The 26,489-nt window shown below is 40.8% G+C and overlaps 4 protein-coding genes and 1 long non-coding RNA gene across 5 annotated transcripts; 4 read left to right on the top strand and 1 right to left on the bottom strand.

Moving 5' to 3' along the window:
- Positions 1-221: 221 nt before the first annotated feature.
- On the top strand, positions 222-2,953 carry LOC111205649. The gene is made up of 2 exons (XM_048755426.1): positions 222-1,485; positions 1,678-2,953. Exons 1-2 carry the CDS (start codon positions 222-224, stop codon positions 2,916-2,918), a joined length of 2,505 nt encoding a protein of 834 aa, XP_048611383.1. The 3' UTR covers positions 2,919-2,953.
- Positions 2,954-14,856: 11,903 nt separating this feature from the next.
- BNAC04G08110D lies at positions 14,857-16,089 on the top strand. The gene has a single exon (XM_013835447.3). The coding sequence runs from the start codon at positions 14,921-14,923 to the stop codon at positions 15,779-15,781; it is 861 nt and encodes a 286-aa protein (XP_013690901.1). The 5' UTR covers positions 14,857-14,920; the 3' UTR covers positions 15,782-16,089.
- A 1,988-nt stretch (positions 16,090-18,077) lies between these two features.
- LOC106396434 (aquaporin PIP2-2) lies at positions 18,078-19,698 on the bottom strand. Its single transcript, XM_013836821.3, has 4 exons — positions 19,120-19,698; positions 18,718-19,013; positions 18,480-18,620; positions 18,078-18,398 (listed from the first exon to the last, which is right to left on the bottom strand). The coding sequence occupies exons 1-4, from the start codon at positions 19,418-19,420 to the stop codon at positions 18,279-18,281; spliced, it is 858 nt and encodes a 285-aa protein (XP_013692275.1). The 5' UTR covers positions 19,421-19,698; the 3' UTR covers positions 18,078-18,278.
- Positions 19,699-22,199: 2,501 nt separating this feature from the next.
- LOC106396224 (aquaporin PIP2-2) lies at positions 22,200-23,735 on the top strand. Its single transcript, XM_013836564.3, has 4 exons — positions 22,200-22,701; positions 22,794-23,089; positions 23,182-23,322; positions 23,409-23,735. The coding sequence occupies exons 1-4, from the start codon at positions 22,401-22,403 to the stop codon at positions 23,526-23,528; spliced, it is 858 nt and encodes a 285-aa protein (XP_013692018.1). The 5' UTR covers positions 22,200-22,400; the 3' UTR covers positions 23,529-23,735.
- Positions 23,736-24,937: 1,202 nt separating this feature from the next.
- Positions 24,938-26,106, top strand: LOC106396223. Its single transcript, XR_001279442.3, has 3 exons — positions 24,938-25,130; positions 25,398-25,469; positions 25,774-26,106. It is a non-coding gene; the product is annotated as an uncharacterized LOC106396223 (long non-coding RNA).
- Positions 26,107-26,489: the final 383 nt, after the last annotated feature.

Genomic DNA, 26,489 nt, shown 5'->3' with positions numbered 1-26,489 from the left:
TTTTAACGATTTTATCGAGTCAAGGGAGTCGCAAAAAGATGATTAGGAAACCAGTCGCTTCCCGTAATAGGAATATGACTTACCCTTTTGATTGTGTGCAGATGGCTAATCGTGGGATAGGTGATGATGGACGAGGTCGGATATGGGGAGAGGGTATGGATTGGACAGGCGGAGGATTGGGTTAAAGATCAGATCAGGAGAATGGAAATGGCATCAGTGAGATGTTTGGACACGATAGGACCCCTCTGCAGAGAACAAGATCTTTTCATGTGTACGGTAACAAGACTAGAGTGAGGGAAGACAGTTTGGCGAGTATTGGCCCAAGTCGTAATTGGGACCGGAGACATCAACATGATCAATCCGTTCAATCACACCCAAGGCCAGATCAGAACCGTGCCACTGAAGGACCACAAAATCAAGGAGCGGAAAACACCCTGAAGCTTTTACATGACGTGATGACCGAGGCACTTGGTAACCAAGGCAGGCGTACTCAACGCCCTGAAGTTTCCAAGCTATTATCTACCATGAAGAACATTGGATCCTACAAGTTCAAAGGAGGATCTGATCCTCTTGAAGCCGGCAAGTGGATTACTATGATGGAGAAGAACTTTGAGGCTATGGAGTGTCCGGAGGAGTATCAGAAGAAGATCGCGGTGTACTATTTGGAAGGCGACGTAACAGGATGGTGGGACAGTATAGACAGGCAGCGTGGACACACCATCACATCATGGGAATCGTTCAAGGGAGAGTTTGAGAGGAAGTATTTTCCTCCAGAAGCAAAGCATCGGTTGGAGCGCCAATTCATGAACCTTGTTCAAGGAGATAGGCCAGTGAGGAGTTACGAATCTGAGTTCACAAGGTTGAGGCGACATGTTTTTGATGGGCGTGAAGATGAAGCAACTATGATCCGTAACTTTATGTACGGATTGAAGCCGGAGCTTGGAAGTCGTTTAGCTGGAAGCAACTTTAGCAGCTTATCGGATCTGGTGGAAAAAGCTGTTAATGTTGAGATTGTGTTAGAGGCGGAAAGGAAGATTATACAACATTCTGGTGGACATACCAAGTTTCGCCAAGGAGAAAGACCGAATTTCAACAAGGGTCCAAGATCTAACAAAGGCAAAGGGCGAGGATTTGGAGGCCAAGCCAACAATCTTGATAACACTGGAGTATGTTACACATGTGATCATCCGGGACATATTTCGAGGTTTTGTCCAAAAAATCAGCGGAATAACCCATGGAGTAACCAGCAGGGTTATTCATCGCTGAGGATGGAAGATGTTACTTGTTTCTTCTGTGGAAGGAAGGGCCATTATGCATCGTCATGTCCAAACAAGCCAATCCCTGCGACCCCTCTCGCGATCCGAGCTCCCCCTAGCCGTCCAGCTATTGAGCCAGCACCAAAGAAACAAAACCTAGGAGGTAGAGTTTATGCCTTAGGGGTAGAAAACCCAGATAATGCAGGACCGTCAAGCGGTCCCATCACAGGTATTGGGTGCTTAACCTCCTCTGTTTATTGAATGGAATTTAGTTGTTGAAAACTAGTTAGTATGCTGGTTAAGTATAGATTGCTTGATCGCTAGGTTGCGCGTTTAGAAATTTTGAATTGATGATTGATGGTTGTGCGAATTTTGATTAGTTTTTGTGATTGAGATATTGTTGATTGGGTTACTGTGGCAGGAACCATACATGTTGCGGGTAAACCCACACATGTATTGTTCGACTCGGGGGCAACACATAGTTTTGTGACCCCTGAAGTAGCTGCCCGTTTTTGGGATTGTTTTGTGGTTGACAGGATAAGCGTGGCCGTCTTGACCCCCGCAGACCGAACCCTTCAAGCAGATCAGTGTATCAAGAATGTTCCATTGGTCATTCAAGGCAAAGAGTTTGTGGCAGATTTGTTAGTCGTGCCTTTAGAAGGGTACGAAGTAATCCTTGGAATGGATTGGTTATCGAGCTACAGAGTTCAGATCGACTGTGGAAAGGGAAGGTTGTTGTTTGGCAGAGGTAAACGACCAGAGATGGTGTACTATGGAATCAGTCCTAGTATGACCGTGTCTTTGGTAGCAGCAATGAGAGTACAAGATTTGTTTCAAGATGGGGAAGTATATTTGGTGACCTTATCGGTTAGTGGAGGAGCCACTAATGATGAAGTTAAGGTCGAAGACATAGAAGTGGTCCAAGAGTTCGAGGATATCTTTGCACCACTAAAGGAATTACCTCCACCTCGGAGTAATCCCTTTACCATCAATTTGGAGCCTGAAGCAAAACCTATAGCTAAGGCACCATATCGGATGGCACCTGCGGAGTTGGCTGAATTAAAGAAGCAATTGGAAGATCTATTGGAAAAGGGATTCATTCGGTCGAGCTCTTCACCTTGGGGAGCTCCTGTGCTATTTGTGAAGAAAAAGGACGGAAGCATGAGGTTGTGTATCGATTATCGTGGTATCAACAACATCACGATAAAAGATAAGTATCCTCTTCCGAGGATAGACGAGTTGTTAGACCAACTAAAGGGAGCTAGTTGGTTTTCGAAGATTGATTTGGCATCAGGGTATCACCAAATTCCTATTGCCAAGTCAGACATCATGAAGACGGCGTTTCGGACGAGGTATGGGCAGTACGAGTTTGTAGTTATGCCCTTTGGTCTCACGAACGCACCTGCGGCTTTCATGCGTTTGATGAATGAAGTGTTTCACGACTACCTCGACAAGTTCGTGATCATTTTCATTGATGACATCCTGGTGTACTCGAGAAGTAAGGAGGAGCACAAAGAGCATCTGAGACTGGTTATGGAGAGGTTACGGAATCAGAAGCTATTTGCCAAGTTCAGCAAGTGCTCGTTTTGGAAGAGAGAGATAGGATTTCTGGGTCACATAGTATCAGGAGAGGGCGTTGCTGCTGATCCAGAAAAGGTCTAAGCCATACGGGAATGGCCTCGACCTACCACTGTGACGGAAGTAAGGAGTTTTCTCGGACTTGCGGGCTATTATCAGAAGTTTGTTAAGGACTTTTCCTCCATTGCAAAGCCTTTAACTAAACTTACCGGTAAAGGAGTTCCTTTCTTATGGGTGGAAGAAACCGAGAAGGCTTTCAAGAAGTTGAAGGAAGCTCTCACGACCGCACCTGTGTTAGCTTTGCCCGAGCAAGGTAAACCTTACACGGTTTACACGGATGCTTCACGAGTTGGGTTAGGTTGTGTTCTTATGCAAGATGGACGAGTCATTGCATATGCTTCACAACAACTACGAAAGCATGACGATAACTACAGTACACATGACTTGGAGTTAGCTGCCGTGGTGTCCGCTTTGCGAATTTGGAGATCGTACTTGTATGGAGAAGAAGTGGAGGTATACACGGACCACCAAAGTCTTAAATACCTCTTCACTCAGCCAGATCTCAACCTGCGCCAGCGTAGGTGGATGGAGTTTGTGGCAGACTACGATATAAGGATTCGCTACCATCTTGGTAAAGCGAATGTTGTTGCGGACGCCTTAAGTCGAAGAAAGTTGGACGCAGATTTAGAGAACGAAGTGGAGCTATTGAACCAAGAGTTGAAACAAGTGAAGTTGGTCGTTTTGGAAGGGCAAGCGAGCGAACCATTGGGACTTCAAGCGGTGAGTCAGGCCAGCTTGATTCAGAGAATTCAAGAAGAACAAATTAAGGATGGGAAGCTACTGAAGATTGCTGAAGAACTCAAAGGACAAGCCAGGCCAAATAATGATGGATACTACTTGGCGGAGGATGGAACCTTGCTAATTAATGGGAGGATCACGGTTCCTAAAGGACAAGGGCTGAGAGATGAGATACTAAGGATTGCACACCATTCTTTACTTAGTATCCATCCTGGAAGTTCGAAGATGTACCGAGACGTGAGAAGATACTATCATTGGCCGGGAATGAAGAGATCAGTAGCGCAATGGGTCGCGCAGTGTGCAACTTGTCAACAAGTCAAGGTCGAACATCAAGTTCCAGGAGGATTATTGCAGAGTCTTCGGATACCTCAATGGAAATGGGACTCTATTTCCATGGATTTCATCACTGGATTACCCACTGCTCCAGGTAGATCGAACAACTCGATATGGGTGATTGTGGATAGGTTAACCAAGGTTACACACTTGTTGCTTATGCGGGACACTGATAAAGTTGAAGTATTGGCCGAGCTGTACATCGACCAAATCGTGAAGTTACATGGAGTACCCTCAGACATCGTCTCAGATCGCGATCCAAGGTTCACGGCATCATTTTGGGAAGCACTACAAGAAGCCTTGGGAACTAAACTATTCAGAAGTACGGTGTTCCATCCAAAAAAGGATGGCCAAACGGAGAGAACCATTCGGACCATCGAGGACATGCTTCGGATGTGTATTCTCGATTGGGCAGGAACTTGGGAGAAGCATTTACAGTTGGTCGAGTTCTCATATAACAACAGTCATCATTCGAGCATAGGGATGTCACCTTATGAAGCGTTATACGGAAGGCCATGCAAAACGCCTATGTGCTGGACGGAAGTGGGCGAAAGAAGAATGTTTAGGTCACCTATCGTTCAGGAGACCATGATTAAGCTGGAGACGATTCAGGCCAACATGAAGAAGGCTCAGGACCGCCAGAAGAAGTACGCAGACCAGTCAAGAAGAGAGGTAACTTTTGAGATAGGAGATTGGGTCTATTTGAAAGTTACTGCACAGAAAGGGAAGGACAGATTTGGCAAGGTCGGGAAACTTGCGGTCAGGTTCATTGGTCCATACAAGATCATCGGGAAAGTTGGTGAGGTAGCTTACCGTTTGGATCTGCCAGAGGATATGCGTCTACATCCTGTATTTCATGTTTCCATGCTTCGGAAACATATACGGGATCCAAGTACTGTTGAACCCGAGAGACTAGAGGAGTTGAGGACAAACCTTACGTATCCGGAAGGACCAATCAGATTGGGAGAACGGCGTATTCGGAAGCTGAAGAATCGTGAGATTGCTCAAGTACAAGTGTTCTGGGGAAGACAAAACAGGATTCATGTTACTTGGGAAGATGAAGCGCGATTTAAAACCGATCACCCTGAGTTCTTCCGAGAGGATGCTGTGATGGAAGAAGGAGGCCCCTCAGAACCTTAGAATTCGAGGACGAATTCTGTTAAGGGGGGGGGGGGGAGAATGTAGAAACCCATTAAAAAAAAAAAAAAAAAAGAGAATGGTCGAGTATCTTTTGGGTGGTCGAGTCGCGGACGATCAAATTGTTTTTGTCTGAACCATGAGTCACGTATCCCACTAAACAATGGTTAGACAATGTGGTATATTTACTCAAAGGACGTTTGAAGCATGACACTTTTGGAAGCACAACAGGAAGACCGGAAATTGGGCGAAAAACCCTAATTTAGGTATTATGGAATTTTTCGAAGAAGCCGGAAACTCGGGAAATATTTTCCATCAAGTCAGGATTCATATGGAGCTTATTAAAAATAATCAGATCATCAGAACGGGCGTCGAAAAATATTGGCAATGATCGCGGGACGAAAAATTCACTGGAAGGCCGATATCGGACAATTGACCGAGAAGCTCGAGGTGGCTAGATGTGTGTGTGTTCAGGACGTGGTGGCAAGCTCCTGGCAGTGTGTGTGTCAAGGGAAGCAGGAGGTGCTGCAGTACATGCAACCTGTACATGCAAGTAGACATGTGGAGCACGAGGTGGAACGGCCAAGCACAAGGTGTTGCGATGCATGCAACTGAAGCATGCGGCCAGCCATGTGTGAGATGGTGTGTCGACCTGCATGCACTTCAGTCATGAAGCTGGCCATCTAGACGTGGGTGTGTCATCCTGCATGAGACTGAGACATTCTGCCAGCCATGTGGAGCACGAGGTGTCGCCGCGCATGCGTCCGGAGCCATGCGAAGCGACACACGGGCTGCCACACGGCTTGTTCCTGATTGGTTGCTGTTTCCTATAAATAGCCCACGACCCCCTCTCTTTTGAACACATTTAGAACACTTGAAAGTCAGTTCAAAACGTGAGAGAGAAAGCAAAGAAAGAAAGATCGAGTTTCGATAGTTTTCGAGCGATTTAGGCAAATTTCGAGAACTGTTATTCTGCCGATTTTGAGTCAGCACCTGAAGAAGGTTATGTTCAAGTGAAGGGAGATCAGATATAGTGGAGACCAGTTCAAGACCAGTCTGGACGTGGGTCTACTTGAGAAGGTCGAGAAAGGGTTCGGATCGCAGAAGTCGGGTTTGGGGTCAAGGCCACGGTCAACCAAAAACTGTGAGTTATGATCAATTGATTGCTGATTTGTTTTCATGCAGGTTCCCGTTACTTGGAAGTTGGATCATGGCAGGTGGCCGGGTCTAACTGAGTAACGGTTTGATTAGTTAATAGTTGAGGTTTGGTTGATTGAGTTGATAGCATGCTTAGTTGTTTGAGAACCGTAGTAGCATGCTAATGTAGGTTGATTGGTTAGTTAGCGAATGCGGAATGCTTAGATGATATCGCTAAGTTGTGGATAGTTAGGTATTCTGGAATTAGTCTTTATGCTAGATTCTGGAATATGATTGATTGTGTTAATTTGCGATTAATACTAGGAACCTTGTGTTATTTTTACCGGGTTTAGTAGTAATCATATTTTGGCCATATAGCATTTGTGTAACCCACAATGCTAGGCATGTTTGAGGTGGAATGTGTTGATTGTGTGGTGATTAATATTAGGAACCTTGTGTTATTTTTACCGGGTTTAGTATTAATCGTATATTGGCCGATAGCATTTGTGTAACCCACAATGCTAGGCATATTGGGGTGAGTTAGTGTTCATTCAGACCTCATACCCGGCGGGTTCAAGGAAACCCCTTATTCGCTGGATCGGGAAGACTCAGATAGACGGGGTCATGGCCTATGGCTGAGTGATTACACGACGGTGTAATGTGGCAGTGACCCGAAGGACTGTGGGCTGTCGCGCGGCTACCCGAAGGACTGTGGGCCGCGGTCGGTTGAAAGTTCCTTCTTCTGGCCTTTGTGGTAGGAAGATATGATATTGCCGATAGTGAAGGAGGAACATAACGTCACCAGGGCCCGAGTTTGTTATATATATTATATCGTGTTTCGGGTTATTGAACTCTGGTTTAAGTCGAGTTTGAGTTTGGTGATGAGCTTGTAATTAGCATAATGCTAGTTATCTTGCTATCGTTTACCGCTGCGTATTTCTGATATTGCTTATTGTTATTGAATTGTGTTGTTAGGTGAACTTCTCGCTTTAGATTGTTTGGGCTGGGATAGCGAGGGGTTGTATTTGTTAGTTGGGGATTGTAACTCGCTGAGTAATGCTAGATTACTCACTCCTCACTCGTTGTTGTTTCAGGTGACCAGTAGCGAGCTTGTAGAGGTCGCGGGAAGCTAGGCTGGCTGGTGTAGATTTGCATCTTTTTGCTTAAGACGCTTTCAGACTATAAGTATGTATTTTCGCTTTCTTGGCATGCCACTACTTGTGTAATATTTTGTGTGTTGAAAACCAGATATTATATAAGATAAATAAAGCGATGTTTTGTGTAAATGCCTTGTTGTTTCTGATATTAGCTTGTCCAAGCTAACACAACATCAGATTGGGGTACGGGTTGAGAAGCCTTAGGCTTTGGTCTGACGGGACGTGTTAGCGGGCGGACTGGCCTAGTTACGAATTGCACTTTTTGTGACCTTGGCCGGATCGGCCGTTAACCCGTCATGTAGCGCTCCCGATCCTTGGTAGACGGTCGGCCCGTCGGTCATGTTCTTGTTTGATTGTTGGCCGGTGGTTTGACATATGCCTAGAATGGTTCGGGGGCGTTACAAACACTGTTTCTCTTGATAACAAAGTTTGCACATGCCAAGTCTTCCAACACCTCAAAATCCCTTGCGGAAATGCTCTGTTGGCCGCTGATTCCATCGGTTATCCACATTCCCAACTTTTTAGAGACTGCTACAAAACACAAACATGGAAAGAAACATATTCCTGTGTCATTTACCCCGAGGCCCTTTTAGGGGACCACCCTCTGCCTCCAGCTATTGAAAACCTCTCCCTACAGCCTCCCAAGACCCGTCGCCCCTCTGGGCGTCCTAAGGACAAACGCATCCCTTCCACATGAGAAATACAGGTTACCAAACTCCTCTTTCTTCTTTTCATAGTTTCATTTTCACACCAAACTGATTAGAAGTTCATAATCTCATCTCCTCAGGTTCCCAAGAAAACCAAACTCAACAGGTGTGGTCGTTGTGGTGTTTCTGGCCACAACAGGACCAATTGCAAGGTTCCCATATAATGGGGGTGAATTCGATATCCACAAGGTCCCGCTTTTGGATAGCGCCTTCACCTTTCATCAGCTCACTTCTCAGTTCTTTTGGGATTTTTTGGTTTTGTTGCATGTCTAAGCAATTATGAACATGTATGAGTTGTTTTGAAGACGCTTTTACTATTTGGTCTCCACCCCAAGAGATTTCTACAATAATAATTTCGGCATTAAATTTAACTACACGTTTGGGTGTACACATGTACACGTCCATACATGCTTACACGTACAAATACATTTCAGTACACGTTTACAAGTATTAGACGATTTCTACAAACGGTTCCTCCCCCAACTCCACCTAACACACAGATCAATACATTGTACACATGTACACATTGGAGAATCAGTACATACATTAATTTTACTTTAAGTACACGTTTACAAGTATTAGTGTGGACACTCTCGTCAAACGTTTCCTCCCCTGACTCCACCTACAGGTGTACATGTTTACATGTGTACATTCGTTTTACATACTCCAGGTGGACACCGCATACTACATGTGTACATGTATACATCGCATACTAAAGGTGTCCATGTGTACATTCGTCTTAACATACACACAGACTAAATCATATGTATCTTGCTGCCGTTCGACCAAACAATAATGCAACGATAAGTATATAGATCAGATTTTCTTTCCTTAACGTCCGAACATACCCGATACTACAAAATCCGTCATGACATAACATGTTCTTCAAACAAAAATAGTTTCAAAACAAAAAAATACCTCCTACCCATTCTGCAATGTCACAACAACACAAAATAAACCCTCCCTCCGCAATCATCACAAGTACAAAGGCACTGCCCAGTCTTTGTAAATCTCCATCGCATACTGCTTCCGGAATATATCCACCAGGTCATCAGTCAGGCAAGCCATCGTTGGTGAGTCATTGCCAGTCGCGTGCATTTCCAGGAATTTAATGGCCAAAGGCCCACAGTCCCCGCTCCGTCGGTTTTCATACAAACCAACTACCCTCTCAACATGGAACGGCGCCAGCTGATGCTCCCCAACAGCATGCGGTGGACACACTTTCTTCGCAAGGTAAGGCAGGATTGCCGCAACAGGTTCCATCATCGAAGCTACTTCGTCCTCAGTCTTCAAACAGGGGTTCGGATCAAATACCAACATATCCCACGTCGCCAGCCGTATGCAAAGCCCCACCCAATGACCCCCCCCCAAATCATAGGGGCGTACAGCGTGTCCACGTCAACACCCCACTTCTTCCCCTCCCTTGTAAGGAACTTTGTTAGCTTCACATCAGTTGCTATGCGGGTTTTGCGTCTTGCCGCTTTGACAGACCTCTCCTTCACTTGCAAGTGTGCTGAAAACCATGGCGCAACCAACATCGCCCGGTTTACTCTTAAGTACTCCGCATGCAATCTTCCAACGTAGTCGGCCAGCACATCCATATGCTAATCAAGGCAAACATTATGTACACGAATCAAACCCAAGAACCAGAGTTCATAGTACCACTAAACACAAAGCCCAGGAGAAAATACATACCGTGCTACTAACCCATTTGCAAGGTGTCGCCAGATCTATGAAAAACTCGTTGTCCAGATCATATCCACCCGCATTAGTATGCATCCTGCAAGTAACACACCACTACCAATTGTCTATATATGTAACCACAAATTAAAATATATATTCAACGCTTACACTTTAAGGTTGGCAAGCAGCACTCGTTCGAAGTAGGCGTAATCGCAATCTTCAGCTATTGGGATAATAGCCGGTGTAATGTACTGATCCTTTGCCAGCAACACTGCAGCCAGCTCCCCTTCATGTTCAACTGGCTCGTGCCTTGTAGTCTGGCCCCCATCAGATGTATCACTAGCATCCAAAACAGCCATTTTTGGACCCACCCCTGTTATCTCCGCATCCTCCGAATCACCCACCTGCCATGAACCAAAAAGCCTGATTCACTTACCCGCACGTGTACTAAAAAAAGTATACAACTATGCTACGGTAGGTGGACACAAAACTAAACCTGGCTATCGCTTTCATCGTTCTCGTTTTCCACCCTAAGTTCCTCACCCATTTCTTCAGCTTTACCCTCCTGCTCAAAGCCGACAAACAACACCATTAAACTATAACGTACACGTGGACGATAAAATCGACGGAAATCAAGCACAATTACCTTCTCTATTACCACCTTATTAGGCTCACCCAGCAGAACCACTGCCCCAACATTCTCAGGGGCATCCTAAACACCATAAATATCAAAAAACTGTTAGTACGACCTAAACACCCTAAAATGTCTAATATGTCACGCATACAACAAAGTAAAAACCTCGTACGACCTATAGCTGTCTCTCGCTTTCAGTAACGTCACCACCTTGACCACCCAATCCATCAGTCCAACCACTCTTGGCCTCCTGGATAAACAAAAACATCAAACTTTTTCAGCTATAGAGCCCACGCTCGCATATGACAGTCTGCCAAGATAACTTTGCCACAGAATGATACCTCAGATCTGCCTGCCTCATCCACGCTCAGTTGCTCAGCCTTTTCCCCAGCTCCCTGGGGCTTCTCCGCCTGCGCAAAAAATAAAAGAATACTCACTATATAGTAAATGTGTACACACAAAAGTGCATAGTTCATATGTACACACAAAGTATATAGTACATGTGTACTCACAAAGTATATAGTACATGTGTACCTAAAAAAACTATCTTACAACAACTTAAAATTTACGGAATAAGAGTAAAAATACCTTCTCCTCTGTCTCTATCACCAACTTATTAGCCTCACCCAGCCCAGCGACTGTCCCAAGGTTCTCAAAAAAATCTTGAACAACAATATCAAGCCCGTTAGTACGGCTGAAGCACCAACAATCACGAATGAGTTGTGGAGACCAAGACTTTTTATCACAAAACTAAACCTCTCTCTTGTTTTCAAGCACGTCGCCACACAATCCATCGGTCCCACCACTCTGCCCCTCCTGCAGAAACAAATACATCAATCTTACTCAGCTATAGAGGACACGGGCGCATACACATCAGTCTGCCAAGATTATATTGCCACACAATGGTACCTGCTTTCTCCCAGCCTCAGTCACACTCGGTTGCTCATCCATTCCCTCAGCTTCATCGGGGTTCTCCTCCTGCGCAGAAAAATAAAAAGGTTACTATACGGTCCACGTATGCATACATCTGGTTCTTTGCACTCATGTACATCTAAAAATTACTTAGTACATATGTACACTCAAAGAGTCTGATAAAAAATCAAAACATACCTTTTTCTCAGCTTCTGTTCCAACCCCAGTTTCCTAACAACCCCTAAGGGGCGCAATATCAGCCACCTCGGGAGGGGTCCCCTAACAAAAATAGTGAACCACCATCAATAACATTACTATAACTAGAGCATCAAGCCAATGCAAAATATTTCGTACCTCTGATTGCCTGCCACCAGCCATATTTCCGGAAGCAGCCAACACTAGAGCATCCAAATCGGCCATTGCCTGAAAAACGCATTTAAGGCCATCAACTTCAATTCCCTCATTGAATACAAACATAAAAAATATGTTACAAATAACTTACACTCGCGTCCAGTCCGTCACCCGATCCTCCCTGATCCCGGCTCCCACCACCAACGCTGCTACCCTGCACAGCATCTCAAACACCTAATTTCTTAGATAATCCTCTACGTTTTATTTTCACAAAGGCGCATAACAAACCTCTTCCTCACTGTGCACAAAGAAAGTTTGACTGTGCACGGCACGATATACAACTTTGTCCGTAGACCCTGGTTCAACCCATTGCAAAGGCACACCGTCGCCCGGTGGAAATCTAACTAACAAAGCCGGTCTATCCTCCGATATTGACCGAGAACTTGGTTCAGGTGTTCTCACGTCTCCTTCACCCTGCGTGCCACCGGCGTTGAAAGCTGGAACACCATCCTCCACACTGTCGTCGTCGTCCTCCGCCTCCTCGTCCTGGAAACGTCGTTCGGTTCCTTTCCTTCCCTCTACGGTTCTTCTTTTGGTCATACTCTTAATACTCCCTTGTTTTTTGATTGAGCTCTTCCCCTTAACAAAGGTCTTCCATTTCTCAAACTTCCTACCTTGTTTCTCCACCACGTTTTTGAGCTGCTGAACTTCTAACACCAGTTCTTGGACATGCACCTCCATCCTCCTATACTGCTCTGCACCCACCATAGCTTCACGCCTGAAATAACCACTGACACGTCTCTGCTTTAAAACTGGTGCTTCAGTAACTCCAACGTGCGCTGCGCCCTTCCGCTTCTTAGCATTCACTTTCTCACGGTACTTGTAAATTGGATCCCCTCCATCGCCGCCGCCCCAATCACCCTTGCTAAACACATGCCCGATTTTTATCATCCCAAGCATGTTGTCCACCTTTTTGTCATACTTTTCATCATCCCAGGCTGCCCATCGCTCGTCATGCGTACCACTGATCTCCATCATTGGCTGCACAACCAACTGCAAAAAGGAAATCGTATAAAACCCGTTAAGTATTTTATACGTCCATGTGTACAACTACGCATGAGTGGTTTAGTTGTGTGCACGCTACAAGTATTTGTGTACAACTATAATACAAATACATGGGAACATAAGCCTTTTCATGTACACTATATTATTGTACCAGGGTACAATAACTACTAAACATCTAAGACCAAGAAACATAAAACAAAGTCCTTACCCCCGCATCATGCTCCGTTTTGCGCAAATCCACCACAGTCAACCCTGCATGCTGTGGCAATACCTGCCCCGGGAAAGTAAGCAAAGTAGTGCGATCATCACCGCGTGCTTGTTTGAGCAACTGGGGAATAAGTTCAAATGCCACCAACTGCAACGCCAGCGGAAAACCCAGAATCCCAATAGTCTTCTGCCTCAGCTTCTTTCATAAATCGCCAGTTGGATCCTCGCACTTACCCATCACTTTTGGACCTGGCTTCATCGTCCTTATTGCCCACGAAAACGACTCCCTTCCCCACTGAAAAGCAAGGAACTTCTTGAGATTCTTCACAAGATTCACATATTTCAGACTTGGCTTCTGTTTTTGAGATGTAGGCACTAGCACCCCTTCAACAATTATTATTAAACACAACCTCAACTTGTGCGAGGCCGGCATCACCGTGTCGCCTACAACCATCGCCGCAAGCTCTTCGATTGTCGCATCCCGGTCAGGACCAATCAACCTTTCCCAGTACGCCTAGTTCTCCTCCGTTGGCTGCAATTCGTAGTCGATGCTATAACCCTCTTCGAACTCACCACAGGGCAACCCAGTCACCTCCCCAAACTCCACCAAAGAAAATCTAAAGGGGTTTCCACCAAAAACCGGCCACAACTCATATTTCTTCTTCGTTAACACATGCCTAGTCAGCATCCCGTGTATCACTTTCCCCATCAGCAACCTCCTCACCAGCAACCTAAAAAGGCTTCCAAAGCAAGACCTCAACAACATCGCCATCTCCTCGGTGCCGTTTAGTGCGTCTCTAACGCACAGTAGATAATCTATAGTCGAGTACATGTTGATTCTCTCGCATGGGTACCGATCCGTTGCAAATAACCTCTCCGGTAGCCTAGCCGGTACATCCTCTACCCCCTCTGCTCCAATCAAAATAACAGACAATTATATTCAGGACCAAATACACAAAAAACTAAATCAAACTAAGAGGGGGGAATGCGTTTTTCTAACCTTCGGCAATCTCTTTACCACGCAGACTCCGCCGTCGAGACATCTCGTTTAACGTCGCCGAACCTCGCCGTCGATTTTTACCCCCGTAATCGCCTCTTCGTTTTCTCCTTCTGGTCTCGGTAAAAGCAAAGATGAAAGTGAATAATTATCCTTACAAATACGTCTTTAAAATTTATATTAATTGAAACTGAGGTTTCTTTCGCCTATGGACCCATCACACGGATTTTAAAATTTGAAATTCAAACAACCAAACTAAGAAACGAGAAAAGGGACAAGCTGGTTAGGTCTTCTTAAGGACAAATTGAGTCTTTTCACATGGAAACTGTCCCAGTAGCGGAAAATGCCTTTTTATGACATAGAAACACGGAAAGTGCCTTAGAGTGAAAATAACTCATATATATAATGTACCATGTTTTTATACGTGGTGTTGTCAGCGTAATTAAGAGTAACACAGTTACACAAAGAAGAGAAAAAAGAATGAACATAAAATTGAAAGCGAGAGTAAATGTTTACTCTACTCAAAACAAATGAGATCATTTACACTACTTTTTTTTTCATTTACACTACTTTTAGTTGTATTCAGCTGAAAGTTAGCTGAAGTATTTTTCAACCTGATTGGTAAAATGACTATCCGTGCTCTTCATTACTTAAAAAGAGTGTCAGGATATTGATTTTGAACTAAAAGTAAGATGTCCCGAAAAGTGAATCCAACAAGAGATCTTAACAAGCAACTCGAGAGCATACAGACAAAAACTACAACATCTTATTGTAAGAAAAGGGATAACCGTGCAGAACCATCGATCTTGTATAAAAGATCCTGGCCGTCAATTTTCCCTAACCAAACGTGTGAACATAAAAATATAATAGAAAATTACACAAGCTTCGATCTGAATCATATAGGGACCAGAGATGAGAAAACATTAAAAAGAGTGAGAGCTTCAAAAAAAAATTTAGTCAACAAGAAGATGAGTTTTTCTTCTAGACCCATTTCGAGTCCGGGTCGAACCGAAAACCCGGCTCTACTTATGCGGTTTTTGCGGACCAACGCCGGAAGCAGAAGCAGACACCGTTCCCGTTCTCGTCCCCGTTCAAGAAGACCTATATTTTTTCGGCGAAAAAACGCGACGGAGACGCAAGAACCCTCTTCGCCTAAGGTCACATGCATGGGCCAAGTAAGGATAACCCGGTCGAAGAAACCCAAACCCGGAACTAACCGGGTCAACGGAGGTCACTTGCATGGCGGTGCAACGGAGAGCCGTCGACGGTGTGGATGGGTCAAGAACGCGTTTTCGTGCCACCCTTTCTCCGGGAAACTGAAACCGACTTGCTTTAGCCCCGCTTGGCGCAAGTGGAAGTCGTTTACTAATGTTAGTTTCTCGAGAAAGTCAGAGAAGAGATCAAGCTCGTCGAGGAGTGAGCCTATCTTTAGCCGGTCAACGGTGGAGCCAGAAGAACGAGAGGAGGTTCGAAAGAAAGAACGTAAAGAAGAAGAAGAAGATGAGGCAGATTCAGACAAGTCATTCCCAGCTACGCCGCCGAGAAACGCTTTCTTACTAACACGATGCAGATCTGCACCGTATAGATCTCCTTCATTGGGTGATAACTTTTTGGAAGAAGAGACAAAGGAATCTCACTTCCAACGACATGGTAATGACGTCACTGCATCGCCGGATAATGTGTCGGTTTCGAGTGTTACGGAAGAAGTGAAACGTTGCGTTTTGGGGACGCCACAACGACGGTGTATGGTACTCACGCGCTGTAAGTCGGAGCCTGCGAGGCTCGGAGAGAAACTCGTACCGGAGAACCGAAGGTTGGGCTATACGTAATAATGGGTTTTACATTTTTTTTTTTTTTCTTGTATTTTCTTGAGAAAGTTAAATGAATACTTATATTCTTTGTTGGGTTTTTTTAGTTGGAAAAGTTTCGCTGAAGTTCAGGGCATTAAAAGTTTGTTTACCCTAGAGAATCTTGTGGTTCCCTGCAGGCGATGTAATATTTTTCTAGTGTCCTATTTATGACATGTAACTAAACAATAATTTCGTTCGTACAATTATATAGAATTATTTTTGTGTGATGATTATAGTTTTGCATTTTTATAGAATCCTAGATCTCTATGAGCATCTTTATATTTTTCCATACATGGTGTAATACATTTGTGAAATACAAAACCGGGATATTCCAAAGGGCAAACCTCCAAAATAGCAATTTTTTTATATCACAAAAATAGCACTCAAAAACTAAAATGATCAAAATAGCACATTTCTAAGTTTATCCTTTGAAAATTTTAATTTTTTTATTTTTCAAAATTTGAAATCTTATCCCCAAAAACTCATTTCTCAACTCTAAACCCTAAACTCTAAACCCTAAACCCTAAATCCTAAACCCTAAATCCTAAACTCTAAATCCTAAACCCTAAATCCTAAACCCTAAACCCTAAACCCTAAACTCTAAACCCTAAATCCTAAACCCCACCCTTTAACTCTAAACCCTAAGTTTGTGACTTTTGATAAAACATTAAGTGATATTTTTGTGACTTTTGACCTTAAATGCTAGTTTGGGAACAAAAACTTAACTTGATTTAGTGCTATTTTTGTCTTTTTCTCTATTCCAAACCTCCAAAGACATGCCCCAAGACAGGAAAAGCTTAAAGACTAACCTTAGAAACAAACCGATTTACTTCAGACTGGATAAAGAATAGCAAAAATTGAATAACTCACAATAAAAGTCTAAAACAATAACGAAGACACAGACGCAATCCTTGCATAATCTATTAACAAAAAGAAAGATGGAAAACATCTTATTATATTGTTCTATATCTACGGTCTTCTAGACAGAGTGAGCTACAAGAAAATAAATTAATCCAATCCAATAACCAATATATGGATGTGTAATAACTAACAACTACAACAACGAGCCATCAAGATGCGCAGACATAAAATCCAGCTGGACAGTGATACAAGCTCAGGACTATCACAAGTTTTGTAGGATCTCAAAAGCAAAAGCAAGGGTGGCTAAAAGTTTGAGCTACTCAAACTAAATCAGCCCAGTGAATTTACCAAAAAAAAATAATCAGCCCAGTGATTTTTGGGATGATGTGAGATGAAGAGTGGATCAATGTGTATCATACAAATTGTGTGATACTTGTAGTAAACACAAGCTTATATTGAACTAATAAGGTATACATGTCTCAAACTATGTAAAGAGAGGACAAGTGTTGTTTCACGGTGAATAAAAAGGTACATAGGGGGAGGGGATTTAATAGATTACAACTTCTTAAAACCTAGAAAGCATAAAACTCGGCTTAAGAGAAAATACAAAGAGAGAAGATTTTGGAATTAATCAAGATAGAGTTTATGATGAAAATAATTCAAATGACTCTACCTTTCTTACCTCAGGACTTTACTGGGTTGGTTCAAGAAAAGGAAAACGTGATTATCTCACCTTGACCAGAAGTGTGTGGAATTGGATTTGTCTTGATAAAAGGGACCAGAAGATTTGTATCTTTGAGATTTGATCAGCAAGGTGGGTGGTTCCAGTTAATTTAATCACTGGGACAATATCATATTAGTTTTGAAAGGAAGCCATGTGAACATCATATTTGTTTTGAAAGAAAATCCCTCAAATTATGAAGAGTAAGTGGCTGTTGAAGATGATCTTACACCCTTATTTTGGTCTTGAGCTGCATTTGGATAATCGACTTGTAGATTGAAGAACTTTAGCGGCTTTTAATTATATTTTAAATCGCTCCAAACTTGTGTGTCCATCTTATTATTATTTTTTTTTTCATTTTGTTATTTTAGAAGATGACCTTTGTATATTTAAGAAAAAGGCACATAATTGTATGAACCATTACAAAATCTAATTGCTTGTAGAAATAGTGAATGGGAATGTCTAACATAAAAAGTGTTCACTTTCACGCACATTAGACTAGCGTCATCCAACTGGAGATTATTACGTTCAGTTCGTTTGATATGTCTTACTCCTCTTCATACCATAGAGGCTAACGTGAATCAAATGAAACCTATACGTTCATCAAGTGTTGAACCATTTGTTGATTTTATCTGAAATTGTAGTACTTCTAACATTTTATTTTTGAAAATGTTGATGGTAGTAAAAAAAAAGTTAAACAAGGCAAAAACAATTTGATTTCATTGATTGTTTTTCCCGAGTACACAAACATTCACATATCCCACAATGAAGCTAGAAATTAGGAAAGACAAAAGGAATAAAACAGAGCATAGATTTTAAAACCAAAGTTGCCAATTTTGTACATACATAATAACAATCATTTTGTAATTGCTATTTTGTGTTGTGTGGCTAAATTTAAACGTTGGCCGCACTTCTGAAGGAACCGAGGGACTTGGAACCAGAGGCCCTTAGGACGAATTGGTGATAAAATGCAGCTATGGCAGCTCCGATGAATGGTCCCACCCAGAAAATCCACTGTTATCAAATGAGACCAAAAAATATTCAGTACTATTATCCCACTAAAAAAAATATAACAATAGTTTGATTAGAACATACGTGGTCATCCCACGGCTTGGACTCGTTGTAGATAACTGCAGCTCCGAAACTCCTGGCCGGGTTAATCCCCGTTCCGGTGATTGGAATAGTGGCCAAGTGTACCATGAACACGGCAAATCCAATTGGGAGTGGCGCCAACACCTTTTATTTCATAATTCATAACCACAAATTAATTAGTTATATCATAAGTTCACTTAACTATATTTGTAACTGGAAGTAACTGATGATAAATACTTACGGGAACGTGGGAGTCTCGGGCATTTCTTTTGGGATCTGTAGCGGAGAAAACAGTGTAGACCAGGACGAATGTTCCAATGATCTCTGCAGCGAGTCCAGTCCCTGTGCTGTATCCATCGGCTAGAGAGTTTGCTCCTCCACCGTAACGTACGTAGTAAGCGCTTTGGAACGCTTTGACGAAACCAACTCCACAAATCGCACCCAAACACTGAGCCACCATGTATAGCACCGCTCTAACCAACGATACCTTCCTTGCCAAGAACAAGCCGAACGTCACCGCAGGGTTTATGTGACCACCTTCACAAAGTTTTGGGGTCAATTTCAAATAAACAAGAAACCAAAGACTACGTTTTTATTAAAAGTATAAACCGATATGAACCGGACCGGTTTGTTATCTTAATACCTGAGATACCGGCGGTGCAGTAGACAAGGATGAAAATCATGCCACCGAAGGCCCATGAGATGCCGAGGATTCCGACGCCTCCGCACTCATCACCTCCGGCCTTAGTGTCGGAGGAAATCTTGTAGCCGATGACAGTCAAAACAGTGACATACAAGAAGAGGAGAGTGGCTACGAACTCGGCGATGACGGCTCTGTACAAAGACCACTTGGTCAGCTCCTCCGCATCGAAAAACGGAGTTGGCGGCGGGTCTTCGTAGTCCCTCGAAGCGAATCCCTCTGCTCCTTCCACCTCTTTCGCCATTTAATATTTTAATATATCAAGAAAATGTGTTTTTGGTTATTGTTCTTGTTTTGTGATTGTGGAGGGATAAAGGAAGGTTGTTTATATAGAGTGAGTTCGTAGTGAATGCTCTGATTACTTCTGTATATACATGTTAATAATTGTAAGGTGTGCGTATTAGTTTACAAATAATGTTTTCCGTGGCAGGTTAATGGTTATCCAATTATTCGTTTCATTGAACTGAATATAGAAATGTATGTGACGATTATGATTATTTTTGTGGAAACTAGCTTCCACTAATTAATTACCTAGCAAGCTGTCATGATATAACCAATCTAATCATTGCTTCATAATTAACAATACAGTATTGCGTAATATATTCCATTATATGCATTTGTTATCATAATTCGGATTTTCATAATATATTTAAGTAAACAGTCCTATAAATTAAATTGTTGTGGATCCATATGTTATCTTTTCATCTAAATTAGTATTTGTCATATCAAAATGATTGTATTTGAATATGTTTTTGTTAACGAAGTTATAACTCAAGTTTATTTTTGGCTTTAGTTAGTGTTACTAATCTTATAAACTTAATCTGAATTTACTTGAGGTTTGGATAATGTAGAAGAATGGTTGTAAGAACAGCGACCTCTTAATTCTTAAATTATGGTAGATAATGGAGTTTTATGGTTAAATTAACTTAGCCTCGCCGCCCCACACCTAAACGTAGCTTTCATTTGGACCGACGTTAATATACTATATGCGGCTATATTTTCTTTCCCCTTGTCCATATGTCATGAGCCTTGTCCTCCCCCTAGAATAATATAAACTGTCACTCTTTTGCACATAAAAATAGTAAATAAATCTTATCAAATTGCAGACGTTTGCAAAGTTTTTGAACATTTGATTTTAATTAGGGTGTCATAATGTTATAAGTGGAAAACTTTTATATAGCTAGATAAGGTTGATTAAGGGTGAGACTTGTGATATGTATATTCTAACATCTTTCAATTGCTACTTTAATCTTGTATCTACAATACTCTCTTGAAAAAAGCTAAATAGCCACATATAAAGCATAAATTATTACATATATGTTTAACCTAACCCTACCATTACAATAAATAATTATTACATGGACAGGATAGAAGGTACGGCGTCGTTTTAGTGGTTCTGTTTCCACTAAGGTCGAAATCTAATGGAACTGGGGTAGGTGACGTGGAAGGTGGGGTTCACTGCGCATGAGAAACCGTCCAAAAGCTCCGACAAATACATCGGCACCGTCCGATTAACTCCAACTCAGTCCAGCCGTCGGTTCCACTTAACCACTCTTGTCGCGCCACGTAGTGAGACCCACAAGCCGTCAATAATCATTTCCTATCACTCTCCCTCTATCCTCAATTCCAATTGCAATTTTCTTACGTCCATAATTAGATGCATATGTAATATATGTATTGCCGTAAGAAAATGAATTAGAGAAATATTTTAGGATAGGACAATTTTTTTGTTTATCAAAAATATAATATACAATGAGAAAAATGATGAAAATAAGTTTCAGTAAAAAAGTTAAAAACACTAATAGAATTAACTAATTTATACTTAAAATTTAGATTGGGAATGCGTTTAGGATTAAAAATATATATAATCAAAATTTTAAATAATAATTTTAGTAATATTTTCAAAAATGCAAAAGTATCCTTTTGATCTGAAAACATTTTTGGATTTTTTTGAGAGATTCGCCCACAAAATTATACAGTTCACAAATTATTTATTGAAAATGAAATTAAAATACATAAACGTGAACACGGACAAAAGGAATGTGGCGTATTGTGGTTTTCGTGGCTGTTGTTTTGCCATGTTGCATAACCTTATCGTTTTAGCGACGTCCCTCTGCTTTTATTGGACGAAGTAATATACATTTGCTGACAATGAATCCACGATAACAAAAAATACACTGATTTACGCATGTGTGAATATACATATAGTGAATGCATCATAGAGTCATAATTACTGATGTAGTGTTCTGTGACAAAATTAACACTAGTTGTTCGTTTTATGTTTACATTCTGCAGCTTATTGCACAAATAAAGTTTAGGTTCAAACTACATGTTTATGCTTTATAACACAAAAAATGATTCAAGATTAGTCTAATTTCATTATAAAAAAAATATTCGCTTGTGATATATTTACTAGTGTAAGCATGAAAAAGATGCAAGAGTAGTCCAGAATGTGCTAGAAACGGTAGGAACACACACGAATATTTTGATACGATGGAGACAAATACTTTTTCATGCTTACAAATGATATTTTAATATTTGTCAAAAACTTTAAAGTAGCAATGCAATTATGAATGTTGGTACAGCTTACAGATCAGCTATGTTTTGTATAACAATATGCAATTTATAATTTATATATCGCAATTGTTTATGTTCATCGCTCTAGTAATTTGCTCACGTTTTAATATTGGTTGTTGCTTGGTTTGTCAACGGTCGCATTTTAACCAAATTTAATGACGTTACTATGGGACGTTGATGTCTCAGTAGAAACAATGGAGTTATTTGGAAATGTTACCGCATGAGAAAGATTTAATTTATTTCCTGTTTTTAGTGTTGACTAAAGGTTAAACAAACTATATGTTACATGCAAATATAGAATTAGCTAATAGAATTTTATGCACTCTATGGGCTCAAATCACAATTCGTTTTATGTGAATACTGATGACTAAATCTAGAAAGATTATTACTATTTTCTTCATTAAATAGTCAAGGTCAATTTTGCTACCAAAAATGCATCCAATAAAAAGAAATTACCGAATTTTATTTCCTTACAAAATATCATCAAAATAACATTTGAAATGTGTTGATAAAAAAGTGTCAGATATACGCTCAGTAGCACAAATCAAGAGCTAACTCTATATAAAGAACCATTTGCTCTAGCTTATTCTCAACCAGAAGTAAAATAGTTCCTAAGAAGAAACATCCATTACCTATAATAATACGATATGGCTAAAGACGTGGAAGGAGCAGAGGGATTCGCGGCGAGGGACTACGAAGATCCGCCGCCAACTCCGTTTTTCGATGCGGAGGAGCTGACTAAGTGGTCTTTGTACAGAGCCGTCATAGCCGAGTTCGTAGCCACTCTCCTCTTCTTGTATGTCACTGTTTTGACTGTCATCGGCTACAAGATTTCCTCCGACACTAAGGCCGGAGGCGACGAGTGCGGAGGCGTCGGAATCCTCGGCATCTCATGGGCCTTCGGTGGCATGATCTTCATCCTTGTCTACTGCACCGCCGGTATCTCAGGTAATAATATAACAAACCGGTCCGGCTCATATCGGTTCACATCTTTTATAAATTTCTTGTTTATTTGAAATTGACCCCAAAACTTTATGAAGGTGGTCACATAAACCCGGCGGTGACATTCGGCTTGTTCTTGGCACGGAAGGTATCGTTGATTAGAGCGGTGTTATACATGGTGGCTCAGTGTTTGGGTGCTATTTGTGGAGTTGGTTTCGTCAAAGCTTTCCAAAGCTCTTACTATGTCCGTTACGGTGGAGGAGCAAACTCTCTAGCAGACGGATACAGCACAGGGACTGGACTCGCGGCAGAGATCATCGGAACATTCGTTTTGGTCTACACGGTGTTCTCCGCTACAGATCCCAAAAGAAACGCACGAGACTCTCACGTTCCCGTAAGTATTTATTATCAACTAGTTCCAATAATATAAGATGGTTAGTTTAACATGTTATAACTGAGTAATTAATTTGTGGTTATACATGAAAGGTGTTGGCACCACTTCCGATTGGGTTTGCGGTGTTCATGGTACACTTGGCCACTATTCCAATCACCGGAACCGGGATTAACCCGGCCAGGAGTTTCGGAGCTGCGGTTATCTTCAACGAGTCCAAGCCGTGGAATGACCATGTATGTTTCTTCTGTCTCTCTAAACAATCGTTATATTTTTTAAATGGAAAATATAACTGAATACTTTTGGTCTCATTTCATTACAGTGGATATTCTGGGTGGGACCATTTATTGGAGCTGCCATAGCTGCATTTTATCACCAATTCGTTCTAAGAGCTTCTGGTTCCAAATCCCTCGGATCCTTCAGAAGTGCTGCCAACGTTTGAGTTTAGCCACACAAAACAAAACAAAAAAGTGGTTACTATTATGTCTAATTTGGGCACGTGATTTTAAAATGTGTCCTCCTATGTCTTTTTTTTTGCTTCTGCTTCTATTTGTGTGAATTCAAGTCAATGGAGTGTTTTATGTTTTCATCCTGGCAATTTCAGTGAGTTTGTTCCCTGATAAAAAGTCGATTACTCTGCTTCTCTTTATTGATCTCCTTTTCTAAACGATGTGTAAATTTTAACGTTAATAAGTCAGTCTCCAACCCGCATTGGATATCTCGACTAAGAGCATGATTATTTGGAGGTTCTTAGGGTGGGTTCTTAACGGAATATAAGAACTCGTATCTTAATTTTTAACTAAAAAAACTAAGAATCGGTTCTTAAATAAGAGTTTTAAGAGTCTGTTTTTAACTTTTTTAGTTAAAAGTTAAGAGACGGGTTCTTATATTCCGTTAAGACCATCATTATCCCAGGTCCTTAAGTATGGTTTTTAAGAAAATCAGTAATTTAATTAAATCAAAAATAATTAAAATGGGAGTAGTCGATCCTTAATAGGAGAGTTTGAGCCTGTTCAATATTTGGTATATACCATATAAACCGAATGGATATAATTTTATAAAAACCGTAGGATTTGGATATGGTTTGGTATATAACCGATTAAACCGAATAAACCGAACAAAACCGATTAAAAGTAGAAACATGTAAATATGTATCTATTTTATAACAATACATGAAAATCTATTTGTTATATAAGTTAAATTTGTGTTAATAACTATTACCATAATGTTATAGTAATAAAGAACCTTATATAATTTGTAAAACACTTGAATTATAATTAAATAACAATACATCTTATTTTCTAAGTTTTTCTATATCTTTTTTCTTTATTTTAGTATTCACTAAATTAATATGAAGATGAAAAATTTGATGAAAAATAATTAATGGAAAATTTTCACAACTTTTTTCTTATCTATAAACAAACAGAGTTTCGTGTTCAATCGAAAAAACATGACTTTACTGAACACCAAATATGAAAGAGTGAAAAAACTTTTCTTTCATGTTTCTGTTTTGTTTCATACTTTTATTTTCAAAATTTCAGGCTCTGGTTTTAATTATAGATTTGATGGTAGAAGCATTTTTACGTTTTTGTTCATTTATTTGAACATATAATATATTTTTAATAAATGATTGTGTTGACAATATGACTCTAAAATTCATTTTATATGATCTCAAACTAAATAATTATGTTTTTTGGTATAAAACCGAATAAACCGAATAAACCGAATAAACCGAAAACCGACGGTATATAAACCGAACCGAAGTAAATATGGATTTAGAATGGTAGTTATATTTTACTAACCGAAATACCGAAAACCGAAAAAAACCGAACCGAAACCGAGCCGATATCCGGATTGAACACCCCTATTTGGGAACCGATTTAGATAGAGGTTTTTAGAACACGTGTCGGAAAACCACGAAGTTTCAATTTTTTTTTTATCTCCGTCTTCTGTCGTCGTCTCCTTCTCCTCTGGGCTTCTCCGCTGAGTTTTTAGCACTCTTCTTTTGTTTCTTCAGCTACCAAATCAACCTCTCTCTCTCCAGGTTTGTATCTGATTCATCTCTAATCTCTCTTTCGTTTCCTCTGATTCTCGATTCCACTTTTTTGATTTTTTTTTTTTCCGATAAATGACTGGTCTTTGCTTCGATTCATTGGGTTCTGGTTTAGACCATAGATACTGTTAGAAAGATTAGTACTTTCTTCGATTTGAATGATATATACGGTGCTTGTAGATCGTGTGTGTATTAGCCTAATAGAATTTGTCTCTAAAAAATCTTGTAACTGATGAGAGTCTTGTTGTTGTGATACAGTTATGAGAGAAATTACAAGCCCCTGGTTGACTCTAAAGAAAGCTAAGGAGCTTGCGATTTCTCCAGCTCAAGGTTTGTACCCTCTTTTCTTCTCTCTATTGGTTGACTTTAGTAGTATTGGTTCATTGTGTTACCCATGATCCATCAGGTTTCGTTATTTAATGTTATCTGTAAAACTCAATTGGTTTTTAGTCAAAATTATATTACATGACAATGGTAGAAGTTTGATCACATCACTTAGGTGGAAAATAAAACAAGACCAGTACGGTTTGCTTGAGATTAATAGATTATATCCTTGTATATAGGCTTTGTAACGAAACTATGAGACTGTGATTTCTGGGTTTGTATGATATGAGTGTATGCTGCTGATATGCAGGACAGGACAAAGGCATAAAAGTGCTTGTGGGAGCAGTAACGTTTTGTATGATCGGCCTAGTGAAGATGTGTCATTGTCGTCACTCACGTTTTTTTTGCTAGTGTATCACAAACTTTTCTATCCTTGTGTATTATTCACTCACGGACTCTTGTTTGGTCTTCTATTATCAACACACTTGTTTGGTCTTTTTATCTTGTAATGAGTGTCTTGTATTCTTGTCTATTATGAGTCACGGAAGTGGTGTTGTGTTTGTTGTTTTCTTGTGTCATTGTCTTTAAAATACAATCTTGTATTGAATTTGTATCTTGTAATGAAAGTATCGTCTTTAGAATTCTGCCTTCGTGCCATCTTCTCTTTCTCATATTCTTCATTCTCAATCTATCTTCTAAACATTCTTCTAAAACAATTTCTACCTTCTAAACAATCTTCTAAACAATTTCTATCTTCTAAATATTCATCTAAATCTCAAAAACAAGCTGTTAAATGTTTGTACATTTCTATCTTTGGTCTATGTGTTTTATTTCAATGTTATGTGAAATGTTCAATGGTCAGTTTGTTTTATTTCAATGCTCGGTTGGTTTCAATGTTTAATGCGGGGTTTGGTTTCAATGTTCAATGCCCGGTTTGGTTTCAATGTTCAATGTTTAATGCCCGGTTTGTTTTTATGTTCCAAATTATTCTCGATTATTGTATTAATCTTTATTTTTATTTTTATG

This window comes from Brassica napus, chromosome C4 (assembly GCF_020379485.1).
Source record: "Brassica napus cultivar Da-Ae chromosome C4, Da-Ae, whole genome shotgun sequence".
NCBI lineage: Eukaryota > Viridiplantae > Streptophyta > Magnoliopsida > Brassicales > Brassicaceae > Brassica > Brassica napus.
This window is presented reverse-complemented; position numbering and strand designations above follow the sequence as displayed.